At 39.7% G+C, this 20,371-nt stretch overlaps 1 protein-coding gene across 1 annotated transcript; it reads left to right on the top strand.

Annotated features, from left to right (window-relative positions):
• The first annotated feature begins 1,970 nt into the window (after nucleotides 1-1,970).
• On the top strand, nucleotides 1,971-9,979 carry LOC137375095 (extracellular calcium-sensing receptor-like). Its single transcript, XM_068041723.1, is given in 7 exon segments — nucleotides 1,971-2,228; nucleotides 4,396-4,562; nucleotides 5,625-5,916; nucleotides 6,651-7,481; nucleotides 7,699-7,926; nucleotides 8,815-8,938; nucleotides 9,072-9,979. Coding segments are annotated over 7 exon segments (2,808 nt in total).
• The last annotated feature ends 10,392 nt before the right edge of the window (nucleotides 9,980-20,371 follow it).

A 20,371-nucleotide genomic window follows, 5' to 3' on the forward strand; every position in this document is an offset into this window, starting at 1 on the left:
CTACACTAATCCCATATTCCTACCACATCCCCACCTGTCCCGATATTTCCCTACCACCTACCTATACTAGGGACAATTTATAATGGCCAATTTACCTACCAACCCTGGCATAGAAACGCAATACAAACATTAAATGCTTTTTTGGGGGGTTTTTTGCAACGTTAATCTACTTCCACATAAATTTGCGTAATGTGAGTCAACATCTGCACGTAGATGTCATAATTTAGTATTGATATTAGGAACTAGAAGTACAAGGAATGCAGAAAGACGGCAAGAGATTTTTAAAAACTGTAAAGCTACAATTAGGAAAGAACAGCAGCAGGCAATTATGTTCTAGTTTTAGTTTTGGAAGATAATTACATGACCACCCTCTCGAAAAAGATTGGTTTAATTGTAGCTCAGGCCACACAATTGACAACGTGGAAAGCAAAGGAAGGTCAAAAGAGAATTTTCATGGAATATATAACGTCACTCGGGTTCCCCGGTTGACATCAATTCACAAGAGGTCAGGTAGGCACTAGTTTTTTTCTTTAATTTCCAGGTACAATAACACTGGAAAAACATAAGACTATTAATAAGGTTCCAACATAGCAGACTGGTCAGAAAAGTAAAAGTCCATTGGATCCAGGGAAAGTGGCAAGTTGGATCCAAAATTGGCTAAATGACTGGAAACAAAAGGTAATGGTCGATGGGTGTTTTGTGACTGGAAAGCTGTTTACAATGGTGTTTCGCAGGGCTCCGTACAAGGTCCCATGCTTTTCATGGTATACCTCAATGATTTGGACTGAAATGTAGGAGGCATGATTAAGAAGTTTGCAGATAATACAAAAATAGTCCATGTGGTTGATAGTGAGGAAGAAAGCTGTAGACTGCAGGAATATATCAATGGACTGGTGAGGTAGGCAAAAAAGTGACAAATGGAATTCAATCTGGAGAAATGTTAACGCCCCCCTGCTCTCATGCTCATATGTCTGTCCTGGGATTGCTGCAGTGTTCCAGTGAACATCAACACATGTTCGAGGAACAGCATCTCATTTACCGATTAGGCACACTACTGCCTGCCGGACTCAACATTGACTTCAATAATTTCAGAGCATGAAGGGACCCCCATTTTACTTTTATTTTTTGTTATTTTCTCTTTTTTACATTTTTTACAAATTTTTCAAAAAATGTTTTTTAAGTTTATTTCATTTCATCTTAGTTTGCTCAGTTTGCTTCCCCACTGTTTTTTTTTTTCATGTTTGTACTTGCTGCTGCTTAATCTTCAGCCTGTTAACACCCTATCTGTACTTATGCTTTGTCTTTCAACACACCGTTAACATATTGTTTGCCTTTGCTCCATGACCTTTTGGTCAGCTATGTGACCTTGTCCAATCTACACCTTCTTCTTTGTTATCTCTTGCCCCACCCCCGCCTCACTTGCTTATAACCTGTGACATTTCTAATATTTGTCAGTTCCGAAGAAGGGTCACTGACCCAAAACATTAACTCTGCTTCTCTTTCCACAGATGCTGCCAGACCTGCTGAGTGGTTCCAGCATTTCTTGTTTTGATATGCTGGAACTCCCTTCCTAACAGCACTGTGGGTGTACCTACTCCACATGTACTGCAGCGGTTCAAGAAGGCAGCTCACCATCACCTTCTGAAGGACAATTAGGGATGGGCAACAAATGCTGGCCTGGCCATCGACGCCCACATCCCATGAATGAATACAAAAACGTTTTTAAAATTCTCTACTTGCCTGGATGGGTGCAGCTCCAGCAACACTCTGGAAGCTCGACACCATCCAGGACAAAGCAGCCCGCTTGATTGGCACCCCATCCACAACCCTAAACATTCACTCCCTCCACCTCCAGTGCACAGTGACAGCAGTGTGTACCATCTACAAAATGCATTGCAGCAACTCATCACATCTACTTCGACAGCACCTTCCAAACCCACGACCTCTTCCACCTAGAAGGGACCGAAAGTATGATTGTTAAATTTGCTGATGACACAAAGATATGTCGGAAAATAAGTTGTGATGAGGACATAACGAGGCTACAAATGGATAGCGATAGGTTATATGAGTGGACAAAGATCTGGCAAATGGGGCATAATGTGGGAAAATGTGAAACTGTCGATTTTGGGAGGAAGAGTAATAAAGAAGCATTTTTTCTAAATGGTGAGAGATTGCAGAGCTCTGAGATGCAGAGCGATCTGGGTGTCCTAGTGCATGAATCGCAAAAGGTTAGTGTGCAGGTGCAACAACTGAGGCAGGGAGGTGGTGGTGTGGTGATAATGTCACGACACTAATAGCCTAGAATCCCAAGTTACTGCTCTGGGGGTATAGGTTCAAATTCTACCATGGCAGATGGTGGCATTTAAATTCAGTCAATCTGGGAAATAAAAAAACTATCCAATGGTGACTATGAAACTATTGTCGATTGTTATATACTAACGTCTCTAAGGAAAGAAACTCTGCTGAGCTGCATGTGACTCCAGATGCACAGCAATGTGGTTAACCCCTTTTAAAAAAAACTCTGAAATTGCCAAACAAGCCAGGGCAATCAGAGATGTGCAATAAATGCTGGCCAGGCCAGCGACGTCCACATCCCACAAACGAATACAAAAAGTAATTAGCAAAGCTAATAAAATGTTATCATTTATTGTGAGGGGAATTGAGTACAGAAGTATGCTTCAGTGAAACAGGGTATTGGTGAGACATCCACACTGGAGTACGGTTACATTATTGGTCTCCTTATTTAATGAAGGATGAAAGTGCATTCAGAGAAGGTTTACCTGCACCTCCCAGCTTGTCTCTTTAAACAATTGTTGAATGAATACTCAGTCACAATCGCCATGTAGAGGGTGTGAAAGAAATGTATAAAATGTGACAGTTTATACTGATGTCTTGCATTCGAAACAAAGTCTGATCAGCCTTTGTACAGAGCTCTGACGTTTAACCTTCTTAAATAATCATAAGAACATAAGAAATATGAGCAGGAGTAGGCCATTCGACCCTTTTAGCCTGCTCCTATTTCAATAAGATCATGGCTGATCTGATCGTGGCCTGAACTCCATTTTCCTGCCTGCAACCCCTTCCCATAAACCCTCGATCCCCTTGTAGATCAAACTATTCATGACAAGTATTAGCTGTAAAGTGAATGTTAGGTAATCTATGTACTGCATGGTTAATAATCTATGAATACTGAATTCAACGTGTAGGAACATTATTCAATTAGGAGTAGATGGAACATGTAATCATAAACATAAAACATCCTGTAACTTTAACACAACGGTGGCTAATAATTTCAAGAAGCACATACACTCCCCAACTGTGGGAATATATGGGCTCATGTTCCGACTGCCAATATATCTGTGAAACCTTATGGGTTACATGGCAATCACTAGGTGTCTTGTTTGGCATAGTTCCTAAACTGAAGAGGGGTGAGTTGGAGAAACTGAACCCCTTTATGGAGAGCTGCAATTTTCAACACCTGTTTCTCAGCACCTAAAACCACACTACAGGAAGAGAAAATAGTGACGATAAAAAGGTCAATAACTGTTGGCTGACCCAATCCTGCCACAGAATAGTGGCTAAGTAGACAATACTACGAATCAAAACAGATAGAATCCCCATGTTCCCAAGTCCCCTCGACTCAGTTCAACCACAGCAGCCACGATAACGCAGATATCGTGAGAAAGAAACGAAATAGGAAGAATTGAATTTATGTTGCACATTAACCAATCCCTGAGAAGCTTCTCGAAATGCTTCACTTACTTGACGTACACTCACTTCTAAATATGAAGTACACTCGACCTTTCCCAATGTTTCAGCAGAACAAAACCACTAAACTATGGCTATGCTGGCGAAAGCCGCGCGAATATCCCATGTGATCTACAACCAAGAAATATGTGTTCACTCCATAAAATGATCAAGTAGTTCAAAAACCGACTCTTGTGTTTAAGTTGTTCATTTGACATCAAGTGCAATTCACAAGTTTTGATAAACGTATTCTCAAACATTCCTATCCTTATTGTGGACAAATTACGTGCACAGAGAAACTCCTTCATAAATTATGAATACCCGCAGGATGAACAAGCTTCATATCAATCAAACAAAATGTGATTAAACTTGATAATACAGGAACAAATAGCCTCAAGCATTCAACAATAACCTAATTCATCATCATCTGGCATCACGCCAGCTTAACCAATGTGGCTGACCCTTCTTTGAGTCATTCCGAGTTATTCCCACTAGCTCCTGCAGTGTGGGATTACCCAGGAGTATATAAATAGACTTTCAGGCGAAGGTTTGCATTATTTTCTCCAGTGATCTCGAGAACGTTGTTGTTTGACTTTTATAATGCAGTATTTTTCTATTTGGAGTCTTCTGTTCCTCTTTTTAATCAAGAAGTTGAGTCCAGCGATTCAACCGACATGCAAACTGCTGGAAAGGTTCAATCCCGGAGTATCTCAAGATGGAGATATTGTATTGGGCGGTTTATTTCCACTGCATTTCACTACAGCTCCAGACTATAACACATTTCGCTCTAAACCTCAACTAAATCGCTGCCGTTGGTAAGTAAAATGATCGGTCCGTTTAAACGTACTGCAGTTTGGATAGGAATGTATCCCCGAATATAATAAAAGTGTCGTTTGTCAAATAATACCCAATACTTGAGTCAGCGTAGTCATCATATTTAAAGATCGATAATCTGGAGAAGTATTTGAGGGTTGTTAGGGGCATTGGAGGGAGTGGATGGGTGGCCCAGTGGATGAGCAGAGGCGTTTCTGTCCATCAGGCAGATGATTTTCGGCATCAAAGACAAAAGACAAGAAGACAACATGTTACAGTTGCAGCGACTGCAATAGAAAGACAAAACGGTATTTGAAGACAAATGTTACATTACAATTGATAGAATAAGATGAGATTTGTTAAAAGGACGTCGGAGCCTTCGCTGTTGAATGATAATGGAAGGTCCAGACCGAATCATTAGCCTATCGTTTTTCTGTTTTCTTTTAGTTGCTGACTGAGCTGATGCGTATTTCTTCCATTTTCTGTGTTTATTTTGGGACCTTGGAAAGCTGTCTAGCCTGACCCAATACATTTGTGTTGTCATCGCTCCCGATCCTTTTATTTACGAAGTCCATTTTCACTATTCTTTTCTCACTTTGATTACTTGAATTTGAATTCAGATAAAGAAACCCGAATAAACCAGGAAGCTAACAGAACTTGCACCTCGCCTGCTATGTATGAAAATCAAACATATTCATTCACACGAAAGAACAGAACATGGAAATACAGATTAATTAGGAAGCAAATCAAATTTACAGAATCGGTTAGCGGGTCCAAATATATGTAGTAAAATGCGGTGGTCAATTACTTTCGCTTTTGTTGCACTATCTTAGTAAACTGCAACGTCTGCGTACTGCAAACGACCGACCTAAACATCTTGTATAACAGCAAAATACTGCGGATGCTGGAAATCTAAAATAGAAACAGAAACTGTTGGAAATACTCAGTACGTCTTACCGTCTTTGGACAGAAAACGACGTTAACGTTTCAGGTCGATGGCCTTTTATGGGACCTAAAAATGTTACATCCTGATCACACTCAATATGTTGATATTTATTCAATAGGCTCCGGCAAAGACAGCTGCGTTGGGTACAAACGATGATTTTCTCAATAGAAGAAATAAACAGGAATCCAGAGCTGCTGCCCAATGTAACACTGGGCTATAAGATCTTTGACAGCTGCTATACCAGTTCTCATTCGCTCAAAGGAGCCTTCAAATTACTGAACGAGGAGGATGGGGCTGAATCCAGATACACGTGCACGACCCCTCCATCAGTGCCCATCGTTGTGGGAGACGCAGCATCTTCACAGTCTATCGCCACTTCACGTTTGTTGGCTCCTTTCGGCATTGGCCTGGTAAGGTTCATTGATGGCTTCATAGATTAAAGTAGGTTTACTGAACGTCCCTTAGACGCAAAACAAGTGTACATTTAAATAAATAGGTATATCCAAGGATCAACTGGAGACATTTTAGGAACGACATGAAAGGTGGCTGCATTTGGTTTATGCTGTATTAGAATTGGTATGTTTCGGCAACATGTTAACTAAAATCGTTCACTTTAATGAAACTCTTTGCACACAATCACAACTTGCATAACAAATCTTGTAGCAAGAAAACTAGAATCACAATCGCGAGTAACATATCACAAGACATTTTTCAGTTGACAAGCATCCGTTTGTTTCATCGCTTCCGATTGAGTAGATTTTTCTGTAATTCCCTGACCGATACCTGGTTGGTCTGAAAAATTGTTCGATTTCGAATGAAACGAAGGAGGTAATATTCCCATTTAGCCATAGTGTAAAACGGATGATATTGGATCAATTAGCAACTTCCTTTCAAAAGTCAGCCTGACTGGTCATGACAAACGTATATATTCCATGTGGTTCTTCCTTAATTCCGATCATAGAGATATTTACCCTCCACTGTCTGGCAAAATCCCTTTACAAAACAATTTAGCAGCATTATACTCAATGGCAATATTATTGCTTCCCAGCCAACCCTCGAAGTCCCCGTTTATTAATCATAGGATAGCGGACGGATTGCGAAATATGTTCGCTGTGTTATAACTAAAATGTGTATTAACTTCTAGGTCAGCTACTCTTCGACCTGTACCTGTCTGAGTGATAAACGCAAATTCCCGACTTTCTTCAGGACAATTCCCAGTGACGCCGTTCAAATCACCGCATTGGTCAGGCTGGTGCAACGCTTCAGATGGATTTGGGTTGGGATTGTATCTGAAGATAGTGAATATGGCCGATATGCGACATTGTCGTTTATTGAAGAAGTTTCTAAGTTTGAAACATGCATCGCTTTTATTGAATTTCTTCCTCCGGAAAGTACCAGAATTGAGTCGCTTCAAGTGATAGAGACTATTAAAAAGTTCACTGCTAAGGTGATCATAATATTTTCTCTTGAGCGTGATATACTGCCCTTAGCAACAGAACTCTGACGGCACAACATAACCGACATCCAGCTGATAGCAAGTGAAGCCTGGGTCACATCGGTCACATTGTGGACAGACGAAACACGGGACATATTTTCTGGAACAATCGGGTTTGGAATCAGGAGAGCGGAAATTCCAGGACTGAGAGAGTTTCTAGTCAAACTCCACCCTTCCACAACAGCAGACAATCCCTTTGTAGAAGAACTCTGGCAGCAGGTTTTTGGCTGTAGCGTAACAATCTCAAATCAGAGTCTAAAAGAAAACCCGTCACCTTATCACCCTTGCACAGGTTTAGAGAGCCTGGAGACCATCGAAACTACATACACCGACGTGTCACAGTTACGAATTTCGTACAATGTGTACAAAGCGGTATATGCTATAGCTCACGCTCTTCATAATTTAAAATCGTGTGAAAATGGGAAAGGTCCATTTATCAACAAAACATGCGGTCAAGTGTCTGGTATTCTACCCTGGCAAGTGAGAAAATATCCGGTCATCCCAGAGAGGCAAAATACAATTTTTATGCAAAATAGTTATTTAAAATATTCTTTAAAAGTCAGAATAACATGATGCTGACATTTTTCATAGCGATGTGGATTTCTTTAACTGGTGTTGAAATAATTAATGAGAAATGTTGCGAACTATTGTATAATTTAGAGTTCTTTAGCATGTAATTGTGTTGTTGTGTTTAAAGCTTTTACACTACATGAGGGAGGTGCACTTCACCAACCAGTTTGGAGAGGAAATACGCTTTGATAAGAACGGGGATCCTATCGCTTCCTATGACCTGCTAAACTGGCAGAAGCGCGCTGATGGCTCGGTACAGCTTGTTAAAGTTGGTTATTACGATGCAGCGTTACCTGCAGGGAAAGAATTTGTCTTGGATGAAAGTGGAATCGTTTGGCATGGATCGGAAAACAGGGTAAGGATTTTCTAATGATGGCAACACTTTGCACAATTAGTTGTTGCTTTTTATTTTCTTTTCCGTATATGTGCCTGGCTAATACATCCGAGACATTGCAGCCCATTTGGCTGCAGGATGATCTATAGGATGCAAAACGACAGCTCACGAAGGCTTCTTCCGCTGATTCTCCCAAACCCGCGATATCCAAAACATTGAGGGTCAAGGATAGCAAGAGTATGGGAACCCCATCATGTCCAGGTTCCCCTCAAAGTGCCCCTCCGCCGTGACTTGGACGTTTTTTGCTGTTCCTTCACGTTTGCCGAGTCCAAATCCTGGAATTTCCCCATCCAATGATGTTGTGGGAGCACCATCACCACGCGGCGATCAGGGATTGGCAATAAATGACGACCTTGCCGGTAAATCTCACATCCGAGAATGGATTTTGACTTTCTACAATTTATCTCCCTACACAACGATTTATTTATCTTGACAGCTTTCGATTGGGGATTTTTATTTGCTTGCTTTCATTTTTCTGATTTCGAAAATGTCCATTACAAAAATCCAATAAGATGCAAGTGGAAAATAAGATATCTCACCAATTAACCCAGGAGGAAATGTATTTGTAAAGAATGTCTGAGAACTTGCTAGTTATACAAATCTACTATGTTCGTTACTCAGATAATGTCGCATACATTTTAAATACTTTGCTATCATCGCCAGCCTTTTCACAACCACTCAGCCTAACAAACGGTTCAAAATAATCGCTACCTTACAAAATTGAATTAGCAAAGCAAAGGAGATACCCAGGAAAACACAGATCGATGAATGTCTGCAATATTTCTGATATGTTAGAAGAGAGTTTTAGATGCAAGTTGAGGTTCAGAGTGGACTGTTTTATCTCCGCAGGTACCAATATCAGTATGCAGTGACATTTGTCCAGTGGGTACAAGAAAAGGTGCTCGAAAAGGGCAGCCAATTTGTTGCTTTGATTGTTTACCGTGTTCTGACGGAGAGATCAGCAACCGAACAGGTAAACAGCATTATTTTAATTACATACGTTATGTGGGAAGATTGAACATCCAGTGGCGGATCATAATATCAGAATGATTACGCAAAATATTGCATTCTGCAACTGATGCTAAATATACCTATTTTTTCCACAGACTCCACAGAATGTATCAAATGCCCTACAGATTACTGGTCCAATGAACAAAGAGATCAATGCATTCCAAAAGAAATTGAGTTCCTCTCTTTTCAAGACAACATGGGAATCGCGCTCACAGCGATTTCACTTTTTGGAGCTTGTATCACAGGAGGGGTTGCAGCTGTTTTCTTACATTTCATAAGCACTCCCATTGTAAGGGCTAACAATTCTGAATTAAGTTTCTTTCTGTTAATCTCATTAGTACTCTGCTTTCTGTGCTCCATTGTGTTCATTGGACAACCATCGCCATGGTCATGTATGGTCCGTCACACTGTGTTTGGAGTTAGCTTTGTTCTGTGCATTTCCTGTATTCTTAGTAAAACTCTGGTAGTCCTGATGGCATTTAAAGCAACCCTGCCGGCCAGTAATGTGATGAAATGGTTTGGACCCAAACAACAAAGATCAATTGTCTTTCTCTGTACATTGATTCAAATTATAATTTGTGCGATCTGGTTGGTGACATCTCCCCCACTCCCAGCTAAAAATACCAAGTATCAAAGTGCGAAGATTATCCTTGAGTGTGATGTAGGTTCCACTGTCGCTTTCTGCTGTGTGTTCGGTTACATCGGTCTCTTAGCTTGCACTTGTTTAATTTTAGCTTTCTTGGCCCGAGCGTTACCAGACAAGTTCAATGAAGCAAAATTTATAACCTTCAGCATGCTCATCTTTTTTGCAGTTTGGGTAACTTTTATCCCCGCTTACGTGAGCACTCCCGGAAAATACACCGTCGCAGTGGAAATATTCGCCATTTTAGCATCGAGTTTTGGACTGCTGAGCTGCATCTTTGCTCCAAAATGTTACATTATTTTGCTCAAACCAGACGAAAACATCAGAAAACACCTGATGGCTAAAAATGTGGAAAATTGACGTCATGTTAAAGGAGCCTTGTAAACTCAGGAGCGTTGAATTATTTTCGCAGTTTTACTATTCATGGAAATAGCGATCACTTTTCATGATATTATCAATCTGTTTTCTTATACCATTATAATAAAACGTACATTTAATCGATGGATAAACGTAAAAAACATTCTTTAGTTTGTATTAATGAGAAACGGGACCACTGAACCTTTATTAAAGCGTTTTTAATGTTAGTCTTTCAGCTATGTTGGGATATATTGTAATATTGTTAATATAATCTGTTAAAAATGGTTCCAAACAACAACAAAACAGGATAGTATATCAGCCAAAATGGCAATATTCTCAAGGAAGTGGGAAGAAATGACGGAAAGGTCACGTCTCATATTCCTGACTTTTCTATACCGCACTGTTTCAGTTCTTCTTCTATTGCTATAAACTTCTCCCGCTTTGATTTGCTGAATTTCTCCAACAGTTGTTTAAATGTTGATCACTATTTCTCGTTTCTCCTCATTATGTTTTCATTGTTACATTTAAAGGAGTTTCTCTGGTAGATCAATGCTATTTCTGATGAAAGGTCCCATCTTTCTTTCACCACTTGTATCATTACTGAAAAATGGCTTGACAGGAACCCCCGATGAATGGTGACAGCAGAGTGCTGACGTATGATGCCTTAAAATAGATCAAATCAATTTGAAATTTCAGCCATTCTTTTGTAGCAATGATCAGAAAGCAAACTCGAATTTGGATAACTCTATTATTGTGATTGGTCATTACGCCAAAAACAAATGTTGGTTATTTGCTCTACGTTCTCCGTCTGAAATGCCCCTTTGACTGTTAATTACTTTCCATATTTCCAATTTGGCACCTGTACTGTTGTTTCCTTGTAAGCAATTTCAACTATTTCCTGTCGATGGTGCTGTAGCTTGTCAAAATTGATTTAATACCTGGATTGCATGCCAAAAATAAACCTGCAAAAATATAAAAGAAAAATACTGCAAATGCTGCAAATCTGAAATTAAAACAGAAAGTGCTGGTATTACTCAACAGGTCTGGCAGCATCTGTGGAGAAAGAAACAGAGTTAACGTTTCAGGTCAGTGACCCTGTGACCTTTCATGCGAACCCATCAGACCTTTTCGATAGGTATGCAAAAAGGAAAAGATTAGCAAAGACACACGTGAGCCCATTACAGGCAGAGACAGGGGAATTTTAATGGGGAATAAAGAAATTGTAGAGAAAATAAACAAATACTTTATGTCTGTTTTCACGGACGAAGGTACAAAAAACCTCCCAGGAATACTGGAGAACCAAGGAGCGAGCGAGAATAAGTAACTGAAAGAAATTATAAGTATAAACGTAGTACTGGAGAAATTAGTGAGACTGAAAGTTTATAAAACTCCCGGACCTTATGGTCTACATCCCAGATTATTGAAAGAGGTGGCTGTGGAGATAGTGGCTGCATTGATGATCATCTTCCAAAGTTCTGTAGATTCTGAAGGGGTTCCTGAAGATTGGAAGGTAGCAATCATAACCCCACTGTTTAAGAAAGGAGGGAGTGAGAAAACGGGAAACTACAGACTTGTTAGCCTAAGGTCAGTAGGAGGGACAATGCTACGTCAAACACGATTTGCAGTAATTGATGAATGAATTAAGGGCACACAAATGTACTCTGGGTGAGGGACTTAAACATCCACCATCAAGAGTGGCTGAGAGGATTACTAAGAAGAGCAGAGCTCATCAGCTATGTACCAAGAAACAATGCTAAACTTTTGGCCAGTATTTTCAACTAAAGCCACATAGCGGCAATGATGCTCAACCTCCTTCTCACCATCAGAGAAGTCAATGTTCAATCGATTCAGTTCATTCCAGGTGACATTAATGTCCCGACTTAGACTCGCGCCAGCTGGTTGAAACCAGAAGGGGGCAGTTGAACTAAGTGGAGTGACTTAAAGGTTGCAAGGTGACCAAGGCTGGGGACTAAATATTCAAGGGTATCTGACATTTTGGGAAGGACAGGAGGAAAGGAAAATGAGTTGGGTTAGCTCTGTTAATAAAGGATGAGATCAGTACAGCACTGACAAATGATCTTGCCTCAGAAGATCAAGATGTAGAATCAGTTTGGGAGGAGATAAGAAATAGCGAAGGAAAGAAATCACTGGTGGGAGTACTTTCTCGGCCCCTAAAGTAACTAAACTGTAGGACAGAATATAAATCAAGAAATAATTGGGGCTTGTAGGAAAGGTACTACAATAATTGTGAGTGATTTCAGTCTTTGAATAGGTTGGACTAATCAAATTGGCAAAGGTAGCCTCGAGGATGAGTTCATATTGTGCACTAGGGTCAATTTATGAGAAAAATACGTTCTAGAACCAAGCTGGGAGCAGCCTATTTGTCACGGACCTGTATCTTTTTTTTTCTCCTTGGATTAAAACAGTGTGTGTCTTTAAGACTCCTTTAAGGGAGAGAAAGTTCTGGAATTTCTAAGGCACAGTGTGCCAATAGCTGCACTTACTGGGCGTCAGCAGGAGTGAGAGAGGTCACATGGTATTTCGATTTGACTGTGTGAGAGACTAGCAAAAAACAGTCTGAAACAATTAGTTCTGAGAGACTTTCCAACGAGGCCTGCTGCTGTAGAGAACAAAGCTATCTATATTCTCTCATAAAAAATCTACAGGGAGCTATGGGCCCAGTTAATTACCTAAAGAAGAAGAGCCTTCTTTTTTCAAGAAACCGTTTGTAATGCTGAAGGAACTGTTGATCCCTACTGCAGTCAAAGAGTTGAATGTCGATTTGTAATCGACTACTGCATCAAAACCACGTGGAGACTACGAGTGGTCTTTGACTATTTCCACATTAGAATATCTCATCCACCAGGAACGTAATCAACAAAGACTTGCTTATTTTATGTATTCTTAAGAGACAGCTAATTTTTAAAAACACCACTTTAAAAAAAAAACAGTTAACTACCGCTATTTTTCAGTGTATGTGTGTGAATGGGGGAGTTAGACTAAAATAAGAAGTTATAAGGTCTTTAGACATAGATCGTCTTAATAGTGTTTAAGATTTAATTTTCATAAATAGTTAATTTGTTGTTGTCTAAAGATACCGGGTTTGGTCTGTCGTATTCTGGGGATTGCTAGAGTGTTTAATTTGGCTGTTTTCTGATTGGGTATGAAAGCTTAATAACATACTGCGACCTGTGGAGTGGCAGGACTGAATTGACAATGCATAACTCCTGCCACAGTCGTAACATATTTAATTGGGTGGCTTGCCTGGGATCAGAATCAGATTAATTGGGGGCTCACATTTGGAATCATACTAATTACTTGTCTCTGGGATAACATATAAATTGAGGTCTTGTGTCTGGCATCATATTAATTGTAAACTCGATTGTTGTGATCCAAATCTAATGCCAATTACGAAAAAATAAAAGGAACCAGGTTTCTTGTATAATAAGTGTTATCACCCACTGCTCACGTCAAAGCCCCCAATCAAAATATATGATTCTGATTGTGGTGTGAGAAACGCACCATTGATTCAGTCCCAGCCCTCCACAGAGCGCCTAACATATCATTTTAAACTTTTCAAATTAAAGAATGACACTGATAAATTGTACCATCTATTAACCCCCAAACCAGATGCCTTTAGATCATCAAATTAACTATTTAATTGGAAAAACGAAATTCTTAAACACTACTAAGATATAAACAACATTTAAAATAGAAAGAATTGTGTCCTTGCATATTTATACTCCTGCTGAAGTGAAATCTTCCAATGTGGAATGGTCCAAGGTTGCTTGAAGTCCTCACAGCCGTCCAATGGTTGGGGGTGGGGGGGGGGGGGGGGGCGGGAAGGTTCTTCAACAGTAGAACAGTCCGTAGTCCAGTTCAGCAATTGAAATTAATGCTCCTATTCTCCAGCGATGAATTTCAACAATTACAGTTCAGTAGTTAAAGGAATTGGTTACTTTCTTTTAAGAAATTAATCTGGCTTGACATCAGAATTCAGAGAGTATAATTAATAAGGTTTAAATAAACTGAGAGAGAACTCTCATTTCCTTCAGTGTATGCTGGTCCAGCTGTCTGTCTTGTGTCTGAGAGTTAGATCAGTCTGTTTTCACTATAGGCCAGTTAAAAGTATAAATTGTAACTTTCTATCTCTCAATCTTTGGTCCTGAGTGGCTGTATCCTGGCAACAAGAATGCATTCTTTGACTCAGTCTCTGGAGCTTGTTGCCTTGGAGCAGTAGTGCTCCTTTTCAGGTTTAAAGGCACACTGCATTCTTCTCAGAAAAAAAAACTACAGGATCATAACATAAGGTAAAGTTAATATCATCAGAATGGCATTAGTAGTAGCAGCAGAGTTTCTGGGAAAGCAGAATGTTTCCCTCAGTGACTTGATAATTTTCACTAAGAATGAACTAAAAGAATTAGAAGAAAAATTGGGGTTAGAATTGAAATCAGGTGCCAAAAAATCAGTGATAATTTACCTAATAGCCCAACATCTGGAATTAGAAGAAGAAGACAAGGAACAAGAAGGTAGTAAGTCAGAGAGTGACGCATGGAATTAGCCAAAATTCAGTTCGAAATGAAAAAACATGAGCAGGAGCAAGAAATAAAAAAACATGAATTGGAAAAAGAGGAAAGGGAAAAAGAGAAAGCAATAGCAATAAGAAAACTTGAAGCTGAAAAAGAATTAAGAAAACTTGAACTTGAAAAAGAGGAAAGGCAGAAATAAATGGAAGTTAGACTAAAAGCCATGGAACTAAGACAATGGGGTGGTCTTGACTGCTGGGACAATTCGGGTCAGGAAGAATCTGAATTCAGCCCAGGACCAAATGAAATGCTGTTTAAATTCATACAAGCTCTTCCTAAATTTGAGGAAAGGGACATAGAAGCATTTTTCATATCTTTTGAAAAAAGAGCTGAACAGATGAAATGGCTTAAGGAAAGCTGGACACAGCTTATGCAAAGCAGGTTGGCAGGCAGAGCTCATGAAGTTTATGCCATGCTTCTTGAAGAGGCTTCTGCAGATTTTGAGATGGCAAAAAGGCTATTCTCGCTGTGTATGAGTTAATTCTAGAAGCTTACCGTCAGAAGCTTCAGACCTTAGAGATTGGCTGGACAGATTTATGTAGAATTTGAGAGGGTGAAGCAAATTAACTTTGACCATTGGATACTGGCATTAAATATGGGAACCACATATGAGAGCCTTCAAGAGTTGATTCTCTTGGAGGAATTTTAAAATTCTATTCCTTCACCAGTGAGAACTCATGTAGGTAGTTTTCAAAACTAGGCAAGCAGCGGAAATTGCTGATGATTTTGAGCTTGTGACTAAGCCAAAATCTTGTGTCTATCGCCCCCATAAACCCGACAAGGATAGAAAGTGGGAAAGTGCAAAGGCGGCAAGTAGCCGGGGACAAGAAGGAACAGCTGGGAATGATTTAGGATCACTTCCTCAGGCCAGAAAGGAAGGTGCTGAGGGTAGAAGTGAGGTTCGCATGCTGAAGTGTTATTATTGCCACAAAATAGGGCATCTTCGTTCAGAATGCTGGAAATTGCGAGATAAGCCCATTGGACTTGGTGGAGTATGCAAAGCTAATGCAGATAATAGCAACCCAGGCTATAGCTTTAACGGCAGCTGTAAATCAGATACAAAAACTAAAGTGAGTGTAAAGGTTAAGAATAAGATACCTGAAAGTTCTAATGAATTTTTGTCAAAGGGTAAAGGAACTCCATATCCTTTATGTGAAGCAGGAAAGCCTATCATTATACTCATGGATACAGGAGCAACCCAAACACTAGTGCTGGGGCAAGATATAATGTTTGCACCAGAAAGTGCCTTAAGTTCTAAAGTTCAAGCTCAAGGATTTGGCAGGGAATATATACCGGTAACTTTATATAAAGTGTGCCTAGAGAGTGACTTAATATCTGGGATAGTAACTGTCGGTGTTCCACAATTTGCCAGCAGAGGGAATTGATCTACTCCGAGGAAATAATTTGGCCAGATCAAAAGTATCTGTTTCTCCTATAATTACAGAGGAGCCAAGTGAAGTTATGGAAATGGAGCAATAACAGGAACAAGTTCCAGGAATATTCCCTGCATGTGTAGTCACCTGAGCAATAGCGAAACAGGATCCATTGCCAGAGATAAAAGTGGCACTATAAACAAATAACCAAGTATCTGAAACCTTATTTGGGGATTTAGATAATCCAAATGAGATGTTTAACTGATCTTCTATCATTGCAGCACAGGAAGCTGATCCAGAGATATACTGAATGGCACAGATGGTTCTGACAGAAGCTGAGGCAAAAGGAGTTCCAAAAGGCTATTATATGGCAAACGGGGTTTTGAGGAGGAAATGGAGATCATCTCATAGACCTGCGGATGAAGACTGGACAGTTGTTGAACAGATAGTGATACCACCTAAATATCAACAGGGATTATTTAGGTTCGCACATTCCTCTTGCAGGACATAGGGGAATGCATAAGACCAAATCACGTATACGTCAACAGGCCAGATCTTACAAAGGATGGGAGACAATTTTGAAGGACATGCCAGACATATCAAATGGTGGGAAAACCACAACCTACCATAAATCTGGCACCACTAGTTCCCATAGCAGTGATTGGGCAGCCAGTTATTCTGAGTCAAAGAATGCCTTCTCATTGCCTGGGATACAGCCACTCAGGACCGAAGATCGAGAGATACAATGTTACAATTTAATTTTGAACTGCCTTATAGTATTGGTAAACGGTGTAGGACCCTTGCCAAAACAAAAGCGGGACATCAATACATACTTACTATCATGAATATAGCTACTCGATTTCCAGAGGCCATTACTTTGAGGACAATTACTGCTAGAATAGTAGTAGAAAAGTTAACCCAATTCTTTACGAGATATGGGTTACCACTTGAAGTTCAATCGGATCAAGGTTCCACTTTCATGCCTACGATATTACAAGAAGTCATGGGCAATTTGAGGATTAGACAGTGGAAATCTTCAGCATATTACCCAAAGTCATAGGGAGCTTTAGAGAGATACCACCAAACTCTCAAAACAATCATTAGAACATACTGTCACGAATATCCACATGACTGGGATAAAAGACGAGACTTTCTTTTATTTGCCACCAGAGACTTACTGAATCAGTCTACAGGCTTCAGTCATTTTGAATTGGTTTACGGACATGAAGTAAGAGGTCTGCTAAATCTCATAAAACAAAAGAATGAATCTTCGACATTGAACTATGTATCTGTGTTCCGGAAAAGGCTCACGAAAGCTTGCAGTGTGGCTCAGGAACACCTTAAATCATCCCAAGCCAATATGAAAAAATGGGCAGACAAGAATGCAAAAGCCTGCGATTTTCAAGCAGGGGATGAAGTATTGGTGTTGTTGCCATTACAACGGGAGACATTAAAAGCACGGTTCAGTGGCCCATATAGAGTGATCAAAAGAGTGGGTGAGGTAGATTAAATGATTGACACCCCAGATAGCCGGAAGAAGAACCAGTTGTGTCACATCAATATGTTAAAGCAATATTATGGTAGGAAGGAGAATAAGCCAGTACAGGTGTGTCAGGTAGTCAGGACTGTTGAGAAGGAAAAAGTTAGCGAGGATGAAGCAGAAGGAGGCCTCGGAAATGCTCATATTGAACCTCCAACTGTCAGATTAACGAATACAGAATGATTAGGAAAATAGGACAGCATGCTTTTGCACTTACAGGAAAAACAACATGAAGACCTCACCAGGCTTTTCATAACGTTCAAAAGAGTTTGTAGGGGTAAGCTGGGATGCAAAACTTTAGCCACATCAAGGGGAAACCGTTCGTTTAAAACAACATCCTTACCACTTAAGTCCGGACAAACAGACCCGAGTAAAAGCAGAGATCCAGTATATTCTGGAAAATAATTTGATCGAACCTAATCAAAGTAGCTGGAGTTCACCAATTGTTCTAGTACCTAAACCTGATGGGTCAGCCCGGGTTTGTATAGACTGTAAAAAAGTGAATGCATTAACGAAGTCTGACTCTACCCAATTCCATGTTTAGAAGATTGTTATGACAGTGTGGGCAGTGCTAGGTTTCTCACCAAGATTGACTTGTTAAAGAGGTACCTTTGACTCCTCGAGCCAAAGAGATATCAGCTTTTGTAACACCTGATGGTCTTTATCAGTGCTGGGTGATGCTATTTGGGCTACAAATAAATGCCCCAGCCACTTTCCAAAGATTCATGAATCAGATGGTAGCCAGTGTTCCCAACTGTTTAGTGTACTTCGATGATGTGCTAATATATAGTAATACTCGGCAAAAACACTTAAACGAGCTACAAATTTTGTTTAAAAAGTTACAAGCCGTGGACTTAGTGATAAATCTGGAAAAATGAGAATTTGGAAAAGCAAGAGTAACGTGCCTCGGACACACAGTGGAGCAAGGACAGGTATTGCCAAAAAAACAGGAAAGGTACAAGCCTTAGCAGAGTTGCTTATCCATAATTCTAAAAAGGAAATAATTAGGTTTTTAGGGATGTGCGGTTTTTACAGGAAATGTATACGGAATTTTAGTACTGTGGCTGCGCCATTAACTGATTTGCTGCCAAAAATGAAAAACAAATTAGTATGTTCAGAAGAATGCCAAGCAGCTTCTGAAAAGCTAAAGGCAATCTTAATCAATGAACTGGTGTTGGCTGCTCCAAATTTTGCTAAACCCTTTAAAATAGCGATTGATGTTAGCAACCTGGGGGCTTAGTGCAGTCCTATTGCAGGATGACAAATCGATCATAGAGAAGCCAGTAGGGTATTTTTCAGAAACTAAATTGCCATCAAAAAATGTATGCCACTGTGCAAAAAGAAACATTAGGACTTTTGCTGGCTCTCAAACATTTAGGAGTATATGTCCGCCAAGACTATAAAGAAATACTTATTGACACTGACCTTTAACCCAGTAACATTTGTAGAAATGTTTAAAAACCGAAATGCTAGAATATTTAGATGGAGTTTGTTATTACAGCCTTATCATCTAAAAATTGTTCATATTTCAGGGGAAAACAATGTTATCGCCAATGCTTTGTCACGAAGTTAACCAGGTTAAGTTATATGGATGGCGATAGTGCAAAGAAAATGCTGTAACTTATCAGTAGAGTAAAAGGATGTGAATGTGAAAAACTGATCAAGTCTTTTTTTTCCCCAGCTACTTTTTTTTGCATTGTTATGAAATGCATTTCGGGAATGGTGTTTCATTTCACCAAGGGCGGAGGTGTCACGGACTTTGTATCTTTTTTCTCCTCAGAGTAAAACAGTGTGTGTCTTTAAGACTCTGTTAAAAACAGTACACCTTGAAGGGAGAGAAATTTCTAGAATTTCTAAGGCCATGTACTTCGAAATGTTTGAGAGCCAGCAGCTGCACTCGTTATCCTGGGTGACAGCAGGAGAGAGAGAAGTCACATGGTGTGGGGTTTCGATTTGACTGTGTGTGCCACTGGCAAAAAACTAGCCCGAACCAGTTGATTCTGAGAGACTCTCCAATGAGGCGTGCTACTAAAGAGAAGAAAGCTGTCTACATTATCTCAGCAAAAATTCTACAGGGGGAGCTATGGGCTGAGTTAATTGCCTAAAGAAGAAAAGCCTGTTTTCAAGAAAACGTTTGTCGTGCTGAAGGAACTGTTGATGCCCACTGCAGCCGAAGAGTTGAATGCATATTAACAATCGACTGCTGCATCAGATCCACGTGAAAACTTTGAGTGGTCTTTGACTATTTCCACATACCTAATCCAGCAGGAACATAATCCACAAAGACTTACTTATTTTATTTATTCTTAAGGAACAGCTAATTTTTAAAAACACCATTTGTTAAAAAAAATGGTTAACTACTGTTATTTTTGAGTGTAAGTGCGTGAATGGGGACTTAGATTAAAATAAGAAGTTATAAGGTCTTTAGACCTAGGTTTATCTTAATATTGTTTAAGATTTAATTTGATTAAATTGTTAATTTGTTGTTGTCTAAAGATACCTGCTTTGGTCTGTCTTATTCTGGGGTTTAGTAGAGTGTAAAATTTGGCTGTTTTTAGATTGGGTGAGAAAGCTTAATAATATGCTGCGTCCTGTGGAGTGACGGGACTGAAATGACAGAGCATTTCTCCCGCCACCGTCGTAACATATTTTATAACTGATAATGTGTAATGAGACAGGATTAATAAATGACTTCATAGTAAAGGATTCTCTATGCAAGAGTGATCATAACATTATAGAATTTCACTTTCATTCGTGGGTAAGAAGCTTGGATCTGAAATTAATGTCTCAAACCTATATAAAGGAAATTACAAGGATATGAATACAGAGTTGACTGAAGTGGACTCAGAATTAAGTTGAAAGGTAAAACGGGAGAGAAGCAGTGGCAGACATTTAA

Source organism: Heterodontus francisci, chromosome 11 (assembly GCF_036365525.1).
Source record: "Heterodontus francisci isolate sHetFra1 chromosome 11, sHetFra1.hap1, whole genome shotgun sequence".
In the NCBI taxonomy this organism is placed as follows: domain Eukaryota; kingdom Metazoa; phylum Chordata; class Chondrichthyes; order Heterodontiformes; family Heterodontidae; genus Heterodontus; species Heterodontus francisci.